The sequence below is a fragment of the Nelumbo lutea genome, chromosome 1 (assembly GCF_056320005.1).
Source record: "Nelumbo lutea isolate HS-2025 chromosome 1, American lotus-T2T, whole genome shotgun sequence".
NCBI lineage: Eukaryota > Viridiplantae > Streptophyta > Magnoliopsida > Proteales > Nelumbonaceae > Nelumbo > Nelumbo lutea.
The window spans coordinates 108860631-108874621 of record NC_142684.1 but is presented as its reverse complement, the minus strand read 5'-3'; the positions used below and the strand labels follow the sequence as shown (position 1 = coordinate 108874621).

Here is a 13991-nt window from a genome sequence, read left to right as displayed (position 1 = left end):
ATAAATTTAAAAAAAAAATGTAAACCTTCCACAAAGATTGATTTTCTTGTATGAAATAATTAAACAAATCAACTTATCGTATGGTATCTAGTTTGAAGCATGAAACTTAGAGGTTCATGATTCTATTCTTGGGGATTTCTGTGTATAGAAAAGGAGTTGTCCAATTCATCATAATTTTGAGTGTTGGTTTGTTTAGTTCCGTGCAGTGATGCATATAGTAGATTGGTCACTAGTTCCATACTTTGTACACACTGTATCAACTGTGTATTATATAGGATGCTAGACATCATATTATCTATCCATTATTCTTTCTCCACAAGACCAAAACCCTTCCTGTTCTCATCACCATTTTAAAGCTCAAGAACATCATTTTACCTCCTTTACTCCTCATTCCTCCTAAAACCACCTCTCCCAACTCTAGCACATATTCAGAATAGATCTTTAATGTTGCATAACAACTTAAATGGCCATGGAATGGAGCGGTGCTGACTGCTATTTACATTACTATTTTACAATGACAGGGGCACACATGGCCTTTTTTCTCTTACCAAAAGAAATAATAAGTGTAAGGGCTAAAAATCAAGCATCCATTTTTGCATTCTGGTATATCATGTTGTTGCTCCTCTTATACTGTGACAAACTGGGGGAAAAAGGTTCAAATGATTATATTCTCATGAAGCACGGAGCCGTTAGTGAAATCAAAGAAAACAAAAGCAACAGAATGGAGAACTCAGCCTAGATATCTGATATGTTTCTTCCATTTTCCCTGTACGTATCAAAGTGAATGGTTCTCTGAAAACAGGAAGGGTCATTTTTATCCAAAAAAACAAAGGGTTCAAACTGTTTTTGTTTGTTTTCATATCAAGATAATAAAGTTAGTGAACCAAACTGATAATATGCCCGGTTCCCGGTTTGTATAGTCCTACTATCCAGTATGGTCCAGGTTTTAAAATAGTGCCTTCCGATTATTAAAACTAGGGAACTAACCAGAAGTTAGTTTTTTATTTTATAGAATTCTTATCATCTAGGCACCTGCTTAGGCAACTAGGCTATTAGGTGCACAAATGTTGCCAGAATTGCATAGATGCCTTGAAGGCATCAATTTGCAGTGATCACTGGTCTTCAATGATGTAGCCACTAATCTTCATTTCACATGCTCAAACTATCATATTCTTATTTCTTTCATCTTTCCTTCAGTTTTTGCCATCTCAAGAATCCTTTAATGTACTTATTTTTAGGGCAAACTGATTCAAATTACCTGATACAGAAGGTTTAAACAATACCACTTGTTGGTTGAATTTTGCTCAGCTCTCCCATGCGTTTGTTAATGATATTTAAGCAACTTGCTTGACCCTGATAGACATTTATATATATACTCTCCACAAAAGAAAATGTCACCTTTCATAGCATAAAAAGTGAAGTGTCTGTTTCTAATTAGCTTACTGGAGGTTCCATTGTAACCCATCTACCAACTTCTCAATAGGTTTATCTCATTGCTGACCATGTTATTAAGATCTACGTTGAAGGAGGGTTGGAATCTTCTCTTCATGGCTTGGGCACCGAGGTATTGTTTCAATTTATGCTATATCTTGTTGTCAAATATTTAGACTTGTCTTATGCGTTGTTATGAATTTTCTGCCACTTGGTCACAGCTTGAGTTCTACAGTCTACTTAATAAAGTCAGATGTCCTCTGAAAGATCATATTCCTGATGTTTTTGCGAGTGGGATTGTCTTCTATGAAAACGGATCTTATAAAGTTGTGCCATGGGATGGAAAAGGAGTTCCAGATGTGATCTCCAAGTACAACGTGACTTTGGGAAATATATCAGCAGATGGCTTCTCTTTTGGTGTATGGAGCAAGAAAATATTAGAGTGTAGAAAAGCTGGCTCACCAATAAATGAATCAACTAGTTCTGTTGAACATACAAGGATATGGCCATATATAATAACTAAACGATGCAAAGGACAGATATTTGCTCATTTGTAAGTTACTCCAGATTTACTCATTTCATTTCTAATTGAGCAAGCTTAATATCTAAAATTTCTGATATGCCTGAAGTAACATGATTGGAATTTACTAAGTTGGGTCTTTACATTGTTTCTGTTTTGTTTGCAGAAGAGATATACTATCATGGGATGATGATCTAAATTTAGCTTCATTTTTGGGAAATCAACTGCATACCCTTCACCTCTTACCAGTACCTCCTTTGGATGAGTCCATATGCTCAGATAGTCAAAGGAAGATAGATTTGCCTTCGGTGACTTTTACAGAAGTTACTGAGAGGTTCAGAGTACCAGCAGAATGGGTAATTTTTGTTGAAACAATGACCAAGAAGAAGAAGGATGTCACTAGCCGCTTGGCTAGATGGTATGACTTATTTCACCATACTAGAACTTTTTCCAAGGGTACCATGTGCTTAGAAGGCATTGAGATGTGCATTCATTTGATGTTTTCTCACAGGGATAGATCTTTCATGTTAGTTCTATTGATAGTAATTATTAACTGTGAGCTGTTTTTTTTTATTATTTTTTTGATGAATCAGTGTTTTAAAAGAGCAAGGCACAAAAGGCATATGGGCCAATTTGTGTGCAAGGTGCAAGGCGCAAAAATACAAAAAAAATGCTAAAAAATAAAAAAAAAATGTGAAAATTTTCACAAAATGCCAAAATTTTCAAAAAATATTAAACGCAATATTAATAAAAATATAAACTTAAATTTTAAAATAAATGTTTTAAAAAACCTATTATTTAAAATTAAAATACATAAATATAACATGTAAAGTGTATTCAAATGAGAATTTAAAAATAAAATCAAACATATAAAACATTTTCAAGTATGTAAAACTCACAATCTCTTTTTTTCCACAATTGCATTACTTCAAGTAGTTAATGCGATGCAAAACATATTACATTCCTGATTCTACGAGCTGCCTTTGTGCCACGCCCCTCGAGGCAAGCCCAAACAAGTCCATGTTTGGGTCTTAAATTCTTAGTTCTCACAAAAAAATAATGATTTTATATTTTTAATTGTTTTTTAAAAAGATATTTTAGTAGGACGAATGAATGAACAACATTAGCAAATAGGGGGTTCTCAGAGCTGCTATGGTACCAGCTACTAGGTTCAAAAAAAGCAAAAAAGCATCAAATTTTCAAAAGGTGCACGCCTTGGCTGAGGCGCATTAGGCACACACCTAATCGCACCAGGCATGCGCCTTTTGAAAGGGTTACGCCTAGGACCTAGGCAAGGTGTATACCCTAAATGCACCTCACTTGTGTGCCTAGGCACACCTTTTAAATCATAGTGATGAATAAAATGTGTTTAACAAGATTTGAACCCATGACCTCTTATTTTCATATATTGCTTATTTACCATTAGTCCACCTCTTTACTTGTTTAACTGTGAACTGTTATTAGCAAATGGTTTAGTATGGACCATTTCAGTTGTCAAATGTATTGTAGGCATCTTACTAAAAATTGACCTGATCAAACTATTGTAGCTATCTGATTTGTTTAGTTTTTTCAAGACAGTGGTGGCATGTTCACTGATTTAATTGTAATTGTTGGTTCGGCTGTTTTTAGTGTTTATGTTAGTTATATTTGTGTCTTAAGTTCTTAGTTATTGGGCCTAAACTTGTTTAATGTTTTATTTGTTTATTTGTCTAGGTGTCCCATCACTAATCAGGGGCATTCTAGTCCATTCATGTAACATTATTGTATAGTCATCTATATAAGATTGTAAGGCCGACTGAAGTGGGTAAGCCGCCTTTCTCAAAACTTCTTCTCTTCTTCTTCTTCTTCTTCTTCTTCTTCTTCTTCTTCTTCTTCTTCGGCTGCTGTGTTCCAGCAAACATGGTATCAGAGCACTAATCCGTCTGTTTGGTTACAGCCGCCACCTTTCTCTGCTCTTCTCTATTCCTTTTTTTCCTCTCTCTCTTATCTTGGTCGCTGTGAAGAAACCATAGGGCTGACCGTAGAACACAGCAAGGTCTGTATCTAGGGTTTCCCTTGGTTGTAGGGCCCAAGGGGAGTTTGTTCTAGAAACCAATGCCCTACTAGACACCTTGCAGCAGGTAGTAGCCATTCGGCTGCTAAGAGAGATCTATGTGGAACAGATCTAGGTGGAAGGACTGACTTCGACAGTCCTAGTACAGATCGTAAGGGTGATCCCAGTCTACGACAACAGAAATCAAAGCCCAGTCTAGTCCAAAAGAGTTCAGCACAGTACAGAGGCGGATTGTTCTTGGTTTCAGACCTGTTACAAGGGGTTCTCAAACTTTCAACAGCTTCGGTAAGTCTGAAATAGTGTTCTTTGTACTGAGTTTTCAATTGTGATCACTGTAAGAGGAAGGAGATGTCTTCAATATCGGGAGAAGTCTCTTCTAGGGATAATAGAACTAGTGGGAGGTCTCCTAATCTGGAAAATCAAAATCTGCACAGCTTGCAGATCACAAGTGTATTGTTGGATGAATATAACTTCAGAGAATGGTCTGTTTCAGCCATGCTCTTTATTACTTCCCGGGAACTGACAGGTTATTTAGATGGACACAAGAAGGAACCTGTAGTGGGTAGTGCGGAGTATGCAGTATGGCGCAAGGAAAATGCTACTGTTATGTCCTGGCTGCTTGTTTCGATGACTCCAAGAGTGGCCAAGACTGTTCAACAATTTCCTACCGTTGCTAAGATTTTGGAGAAAGTCTCTAAAACTTATGGACAGAGAAAGAACAATGCCAGAATTTATGGGCTAAACAAAGACATCATTGCATTGAGACAAGGAGATATGACAGTTGCAACGTATTTTGCAACCCTAGAAGGACTATGGGAAGAACTTGATCATCTTCTTATTCTTGATTGGGAGAATGCAAAAGACAAGAAGAGGCATGACAAACAAATTGAAGAGGGTAGAGCCTTTAAGTTCTTGGCTGGTTTAGACCCAATGTATGAGAGCATAAGGTCTCAAATTCTGGGAAGGGATGAAATGTCAGATTTACACCATGTCTATTATCTAGTAAGGAATGAAGAGGTTAGGAGGAAAGAGATGCAAGTTGACACTCAAATACAGCTAGCTGAACAGCCTGTTGAACATTCAGCCTTGATTTCTTCAAACCAAAAGGGGAGCAAGCATTCAGACAAGAGGCATCTTAAGTGCTCTCATTGTGGTGGTGAAAGGCATGTAAAAGAGACTTGTTGGGTTCTTTATCCTCATCTGAAACTAGCTACATTAAGGAAAGACAAGAAGCCCCAGAAGAATCAAACAGCAATTGGGAACCATGTTACTAGTCACAGTGGTGATAGCTTGAAGAACACATCTACAATTGCATCTTCTTCCATGGGACAAACTGCTAATTCCTCCACATCAGGGTCCTTTGTTTCACTGTTGTTGAGGTAGAGGTCCTTAGCCGGGCCCTAACCCGTCTAAGGACTAATTCCCTTGCTTCCACCCTCTTGCCAAATCAGGTATTGTCTCTACTTATAGCACAACTAGTTCTATAGACTCTACTTATTGGATTCTTGATTCCGGTGCAATTGACCACATGACACACATGTCTTCTTTATTTTCTTCTTACCAATTGATGTCTGGCCAAGATAAGATGAGAGTTGCTGATGGTTCCCTCTCCACCATCAAGAACCTCTCTTAAGTCTGTTCTACATGTTCCAAACCTTACTTCCAATCTCTTATCTGTTTCGAAGCTTACCAAGAATTTAAACTGTAGCGTAACTTTCTTTCCTACTCATTGTGTCTTTCAGGACAGATTGACAAAGAGAATGATTGGGAGCGGTCATGAGTGTGGAGGTCTCTACTATTTTGATGCAGGCATAAGTTCGGCCTTACAATCATCTGCTACCAATAGTCAGAATAATGAGGAGTCAATAGCTAAGTTACACTTGTGGCATGCTAGGCTAGGTCATTTACCTTTTTCATCATTGCAAGGGTTGTTTCCTAAATTATTCAAGGGTATTCCAAGTCAAAGTTTAGTTTGTGAAGTGTGTCAGTTGTCAAAACAATGTAGAACTCTTTATCCAATTTCTAGTAATGAAATTCAAGCTCCTTTTGATTTGGTCCATTCTGATGTTTGGGGCCTTCACCCCTTGTTTCTGTGAATGGCTTTCGTTACTTTATCAGTTTTATTGATCACTACTCACGATGCACATGGATCTACTTGTTAAAAGGATGTGATGAAGTGCCACGGATAACCATGGCATTTTGTAAAATGATTGAAACTCAATTTGACAAGAAGATTAAGCAATTCCATTCAGACAATGCTGCTGAATATTTTGAAAGATCCTTGAACCTGTTCATGGAAGATGCCGGCATGCCACATCAGTCATCTTGTACTAGTACCCCACAATAGAATGGGTTTGCTGAGCACAAAAATAGACACTTATTGGAGACGGCTCGAGCTTTATTATTTCAGCACAAGGTTCCCAAGCACTACTGGTCTCAAGCAGTCCTTACAGCATCATAGCTGATAATCGGATGCCATCCTAGGTGTTGGGTATGAAAACTCCTTTCTCTGTCTTTTGCCCTAATCTTCCCGACTTTCCTCTTCCACCTAGAGTCTTTGGTTGTGTATACTTTATACATGTAAAGAATCCAAAGAAGACCAAGTTGGATCCTAGGGCTACGAAAGGAATCTTCCTTGGATACTCTCCTACACAGAAAGGTTACAAGTGTTATGATCCCGTCACCAAGAAGAAATATGTCACAAAAGATGTGGTATTTTTTGAGTCTCACTCCTATTTTCATTCTTCCCAGAATCCTCTTCAGGGGGAGACTAGTGGGGTAGAAGGGGATTCTTCTTTCCCCTCCTTTTTGTGCCTCTTTCTGCCTCGGGCCTTCCATTATCTCCTCCTGATTCTCCTAGTTGTAGCATCCCAGGTGAACCTAGTGAGGCTCCCATTGCACCTATTAACACTCTTGATGTTGCAGATGTAACTGAGGACACCAGTAAGCAACAGAAAGATATAAGAATCACCTACAACAGAAGGAAAAAAGACCCTCTAACTCATGGCAGCAATCAATCGGACTTAGACCAATCTGCCTTAGCAGCTCCAAGTAATCCTATCACTCAATACTTCTGATTTGGATCTCCCTATTGCTCTTCGTAAGTCTACTCGCTCTTGTACTATCCGACACCCTATTGCTGAATTTGTTTCTTACTCATGTTTATCTCCTCGTTATTATTCCTTTGTGTCTGCTCTCTCCTCCGTGCATGTTCCTACTAGTTACTCAGAGACAGTGTCTGATCCAAGATGGAAAGAGACTATGAATGAAGAAATGAAAGCCTTAATGAAAGCAATGACTTGGGAATTAGTGGACCTACCAGAAGGGAAGAGCACTGTGGGATGCAAGTGGGTGTTCATTGTAAAGCATAGGGAGGACGGGTCCATTGAAAGATACAATGCCAGACTTGTGGCAAAGGGATTTACTCAAAAGGAAGGGATTGACTACAAAGAGACCTTTGCTCTAGTCACGAAGCTCAACACAATCCGGGTCTTATTGTCATTAGCTGCAAATTTCTCATGGGAGCTACATCAGTTGGATGTGAAGAACGCCTTTCTAAATGGTGATCTACGTGAAGAGGTATTCATGGATCCTCCACCAGGTTATGGCTTTGATGGGAAAGTATGTAAACTGAGGAAAGCATTATATGGCCTTAAGCAGTCTCCTCGAGCTTGGTTTGAGAGACTTTGTGGGGCCATGAAGAGAATGGGATACACTCAGTGTGGTGCAGATCATACTTTGTTCATAAGGAAACAAAATAGCCGACTTACGGTACTCACCGTCTATGGGGATGATATGGTGATTACAGGGGATGATCTGGAAGAGATAAAAAGATTAAAGGAGTTCTTGGCTTCTGAGTTTGAGGCCAAAGACTTGGGCCATCTGAGATACTTCCTTGGAGTTGAAGTTGCTAGGTCACAAGAGGGTATCTATATATGTCAACGGAAGTATGTCCTTGACCTTCTAGGGAAGACAGGTATGATGATGTGTAGACCAACAGATACTCCAATAGAACAGAACCATCGTCTACAGGAATCAGTTGGAGATGACTACCTTGATAAAGAAAGATACCAAAAACCAGTAGGGAAGTTGATATATCTGTCTCTCACTCGACCAAATATTGCTTATGTTGTACATGTTGTCAGCCAATTCATGCACTCTCCAAAGATTCCTCATATGAGAGTAGTGGAAAGAATTCTTAGGTACTTGAAGACTTGCCCAGGAAAAGGAATTTTGTTCAAAAAACACAATAAAATTAAAATTGAAGGGTATACTGATGCAGATTGGGCTGGCTTTGTTGGCGATAGGAAGTCTACTTTTGGGTATTGCACGTTTGTTGGAGGAAATCTGGTTACATGGCGAAGTAAAAAGCAGAATGTGGTTGCTAAATCAAGTGCAGAGGCTGAATATCAAGCTATGGCTCATGGTGTTGCTGAACTACTGTGGCTTAGGACCCTTCGTCCTATCATGTTCCACTCAGGCTGTACTGTGACAACAAGGTTGCCATCAACATTGCAAATAACCTAGTGCAACGTGATAGGACGAAGCACATTGAGATTGACCGACACTTCATTAGAGAAAGAATCGTTTCAGGAGAACTCTACATTCCTTATACTCCTTCCGAGATGCAGATTGCAGATGTGTTAACTAAAGGACTAGCTTCAACGAAGTTCTCAGACTTACTTGGCAAGCTAAACATGACTGACATCCATGCTTAGCTTGAGGGGGAGTGTTGGTTCGACTTTTTTTAGTGTTTATGTTAGTTATATTTGTGTCTTAAGTTCTTAGTTATTGGGCCTAAACTTGTTTAATGTTTTATTTGTGTCCTATCACTAATCAGGGGCATTCTAATCCATTCATGTAACATTATTTTATAATCATCTATATAAGATTGTAGGGCCGGCTGAAGTGGGTAAGCCGCCTTTCTCAAAACTTCTTCTCTTCTTCTTCTTCTTCTTCTTCGGCTGCTGTGTTCCAGCAAACAGTAACTATCCTCTGTGCATGCAGATGTTCTCATATTTGAAAATTGTAGGTCAAGGTGGGACCATTGCTGATGGTCCTAAACTTTTGTATGGTAATAAAAGGCCATTACCAAATTTCAGTCCCAGCTATGACTTCCTAAAGCTCAAAAACCCCAATGCAGACTTTCTTATGAGACACTCTATATAGATAAAAGTAGCTAACAATAAGCATATTTTCTGCATGCTTTGTGTCTTAATTATAAGCATGGGATCATGTTCTAACTCTTATATGGAGTCCGAATTTAGTGAAGCAATAACAACTTTGGGAATTTATTTGATTTGACTGAATTTTAAATTTTTTATATTTTTAAACATCAACTATGTTCCGGACATTGTTCATGCAAATTTTTCAGTATGACGACATTGACAATGTTCTTTTCTTTGAGGTGAGGAGCAAATTTGCTTGTATTTTGACTGGAAAGTTGACTGACAAAGTTGAGATTTAAGACATTGTTCCATCCATAATTATTAGTATATTATAATATTATTTGGACTACAAATGGGTTTTCTGTGTCTCACTGAATGTATTTTCTTTACCACATAGGTTATGTTCTTTTATTTGCATCCAGTGATATTGATAGACTTGGTGTCAGAATTACTGAATTTAGAAATCCAACTTGATAATTGGAATCCTGCATAATCTTAAAAAGGAACTAAAAGATGAATATAGATGTAAAACAGTCCTTCAAATCTGATCACAGCAATAAAAGAACAGAGAAAAGAGATTACAGAAGAAGGAAGAAGATGGAGAAGAAGAAAAGGAGAAGAAAGTTTGATGGATTCCCTCCTCTTTCTCTCTCTTAATCTTTTATTTAGTCTCACTTAAAAAAGACTAATTAACAGGCCAATAATGAAAAGGCATTAACACATAAAATATAAACAGAACACTACGTAAAGTATAAATAAGTACTAGTGCCCATTCGGCCGAGTCTCTCTACAAATATGAATAGCATGTGTCAGTTTCTATTTGCAGGGGTGATCCAATTCCAAGCAATCTGATAGAGAAAGTAGAAGAGTACATCCCAGATGATTTATCAGTGTTGCTTAACATATTCAAGGTTTTTAAAAAATTCCCCACTTTGTTCTTTTCATAACTTTATGATAGTTTTCTTCTTCCTATGATCTCTAAAATTATTGTCTTATTTTAGGATGAAGATGGACAATACAAGGCTTGCAGAACTTCTACCTGGATACACTCTGATATCATGGATGACAATATTCACATGGAACCATGTTTGCTTGATTCTGAAAATGGTTGCAGTGACATAAGGGAGCAGCAGAAATGGAGTCCTACCCACATTCTTGACTTCAGTGACCTGTCCATAGGTGAATGATTTTAATAAGTTGGTTTCACTAGTTACATTGCAAAGTTTGAATTTAGTGGAACCTAATTCACTGTTATCAGGATGGAAGGATGGGATATGTGCCACCTTCCCAGCTTGTGTACAAATGGTCGACATTTGGATAGGCATTACTATTTTTTTCAAGCCAAAATCAATCCAATTGGATTACTGACTTAACAGCTTTATCTATCTTTTTCTTCCTTTTTGGTCTAGAAGGAAATATAAGACATTTTATGAATGGTCAGTATCATCAAATCAGGTTGATCTTTGCATGTGAGAAGGTTGCTTTTTCAATCACCAAACAGTTCCCTGTTTGTCCTCCTTGCACACGTGTCATGTGTACTACACATGAGAAGGGAACTCGTTATTTCATCTTGATGCAAGTAGCCCTTTGCTAAAACATATGAAAAATACTATTCTCCAATCATTTATATTTTCAAACCATCACTATAGGGTGCAAATTGATCCAAGTTGCACAGGTTAGTGAAGGGAACTTTCAGTTTGTACTTGAAATGTATCACTTTTATGAAGTCAGAAAATAAGATAGTAAACATAGTTATAAAAGGAGTTGTTAAAACAAGATTTGATTGATTACTTGTCAAGCTGGGCATGCTTACCTTCTATTCTCAGCTTGAGGGGAGCATAGAGAGGTTTCAGTTTGTACTTGATAGTCATATTATTACTTGAGTGAGTGCATTAATGTCCTGTACATCACACTATAAGCATATTACTTAAGAAAGGGCCACTAGCCCATAATTGACTGCTTAAGCTGTAAACCTGTCACAATGGCTATCAGTTTTATATGTCTAGTGTAAGCTCAATCCAAGTTTAGTTGTTTATTCCTATAACAAACTTGAACACTATGTACTAGTTTTATCTTAGAAAGAAATATATGTTCTTTTAACTCATGATTTAAAATTGGTAGCTCACCATAACTGATTTCCTTTGCAGGCGACCCCATATATGATTTGATACCAATACATCTGGATGTGTTTAAGGGAGATTCACGTTTATTTTGGCGCTTCCTAGAAAGCTATAGGCTTCCTTTTATGAGGAAAACTTCAGAGTGTAGACCACTAGAAAGTGGAAATAAGTTTGAACGACTCTCATACCATGCCATGTAAGTTAAGAATATGCTTTGTCCTACTGTTTATTTCATCTCTTGGCAGAGTTATTTTTTGTTAGATTGTTAATCTAGGTGCATGATGTGCATTTGAATTTATTTTGGCTATTAAAATGTTAATATGTTTACTGGGTTTTCACAAAAAAAAGGCAATATCCACATCTGAGAAGAGAATCAGTTTAATGGTTTGGTATTTTCTGGGTATTAATTAATCCAATATTCTTAATTTATATTTTAATATTCAGATAGAGAGCTTCTCCATCAGAAAAGTGGCATCTTATTTTCCCAAGAAAGAGCATCTCAAAAGTGGTTACTTCCACTCTCAAACAAAAGTTTCCTTCCTCAAGCATGTGTCTACCCACTCAAAAAAAAAAAAACCATGAGCTTCAAATGGTAGTTACCTTCATTAAAAAGAAAAAGGAAGCAAAAACAAAAGCTCGTGTCAAACAAAAAAATGGGTGTCAAACAAAATTTATCAGAATACATGAATAACAAAAAAAAAATCAGAATACTGGCCCTGTACTTAGTACGGAGGGTCATTCTCTAGTACAATACAGAAGTATAAGCATGCTGATAAAAAATATATAAAAGTATAAGCACTACATAATACTGCCAAACCCTCAAAACCAAACCTGATCAAGAATTGAGGATTTAACCTTTGAGCATAATCCACTGATTGGCATCTTCCCTTCAATAATCCTTGGAGAGAGAACACTTCAGTTTACCCTTGCATAGATAATACCTAAAAGTTCTTGGTGTTTAATTGAACCACTTTAGGGAGTGGGTTATGGTGCTGTGCTACTCAACAGCCCCTATGGGGATTCAGGCGTATACCAAATGCCGAAAAAAAAGGAACCACTTCATCCTAAACAAAGGACAAAGAGAAATTCTAAATATTTGTAGTCACGGTCATTTGCTCTGAAGCATAGAATGAACCTATGGAGAATGAAATCAGTTTTATTCAAATTCCTACACTAAATTCCAAATTTGGGTGATAGGAAGTAGTGATGAGTTATTGGAGTTATTACCATGGTTCAAAGTATCAATACACCTTTGTGTATTGGCAGAGGTGTATCGGTACTTTACACCATATGCCTTTTTTTAGTTTTAAAAAAATGGATTCCTGAAAACACATATAAACAGGTGTATCAGGGGGCCCAAAGATACGATACGGCATGCATGATACGGGGCGTATTGTATCGATACTTTGAACCTTTCTTACAAAATTCAAATATGGTAACTTTTTACTAAATTATTTATTTATTTATTTTCTGGTCATTTCTAGTTTCTTTTGATTAAGTTAGTTTTAGTGGGATTAGCAATGAGTTATTGGCATTATTTTAGGAGTTAAGAGTCTTTATTTAGGTATCCCTATGGGTTTCTTTTGGTTTTGATGCAATTAGAAGTTGTTTGACTCAATTTTTGAGTCTGTAAAGGGATATTTGAGCTCTTATTTTGAGTCTATATATATCATTTTGATCAAAATTAGGAGAGTTGATTTGATGAATAAAGGTTTTGTTTAATAAATTCTGCTTCTTTTCTTGGTTATGGTGGTATGAAGAGTACAAAGAAATATCATATTTGTTTCCTTTTTTGGTTTCCGTGGGTAGTATCTGGCCTTTTAGGGGAAGAAGCAGGTCATACTTTTCTGGGAAGGATATGGGCCTTTGTTTATGCAGTACAGCATGAAGTATGATTCAATTGTTGACATGGTTTTCATGCAGGTTGTTCTGCACTGTGAAATGGTGCGGCCCTTCTAATTGATTAACAATCCAAAATTCCCCTAATTGGATGATCATCCTAACAGTTTGAAAAACAAATTAACGTAGAGAAAGAATATTAATACTGGCCAATTACATCATATTAGATTTTTATCCATCGATACAAGTACTCGTATGTTTGCCCTACTTCTATTTTATTATAGTAAGAGTACCGTGCCGTAAGCATCACAATGATCCTAATACTTATTTCCATGACAAGTGTGCATATTACAGATGTTATATCATTTATTAATTGTAGCCGAGGAAAAATTTTATAGAGTGCATATTACATATGGGCATCGTATCATTGCAGGTGCTACTGTATCTTGCATGAGGAAAACGTCCTAGGAGCCATCTTTAGTTTGTGGAAGGAACTGAGAGGAGCCAATTCATGGGAAGAAGTTGAAAAGACTGTGTGGGGTGAATTGAACAACTACGAGGGCTTCTGCTAATTAGTCAAACTCCTCTTTTAGTGGCTGGGACATTTGATCCGTCAAGGGGAACCTCTGCTGGACGGTTGGCATCTTATTGCCGAAATTGTTGTAGAAGCTGATTACCGGCTGTTGCCGCTAATTATTTTGATGCGGTTTTACTAACAGATAACTTGCATACTTTGCGCCATAGAATTTTCCTTGTTATTTTTTTGCTTCAATATCTTATTTATCCTGCTATACTGTGCTCTTATATATATATATATATATATATATATATATATATTATACTAAAGTAACTAAGCAGAC

General features: G+C 37.2%; 1 protein-coding gene across 1 annotated transcript in view; it reads left to right on the top strand.

Moving 5' to 3' along the window:
- The window catches only part of LOC148876706 (putative glycosyltransferase), a 35596-nt gene extending 21674 nt beyond the window's left edge, over positions 1-13922 (top strand). Inside the window, exons 10-16 of the mRNA XM_088964333.1 lie at positions 1484-1564; positions 1653-1984; positions 2118-2369; positions 9999-10083; positions 10174-10351; positions 11320-11488; positions 13565-13922. Coding sequence (XP_088820459.1) covers positions 1484-1564; positions 1653-1984; positions 2118-2369; positions 9999-10083; positions 10174-10351; positions 11320-11488; positions 13565-13703 — 1236 coding nt within the window. The 3' untranslated portion in view covers positions 13704-13922. The remainder of the gene's footprint in view (positions 1-1483; positions 1565-1652; positions 1985-2117; positions 2370-9998; positions 10084-10173; positions 10352-11319; positions 11489-13564) is intronic.
- The last annotated feature ends 69 nt before the right edge of the window (positions 13923-13991 follow it).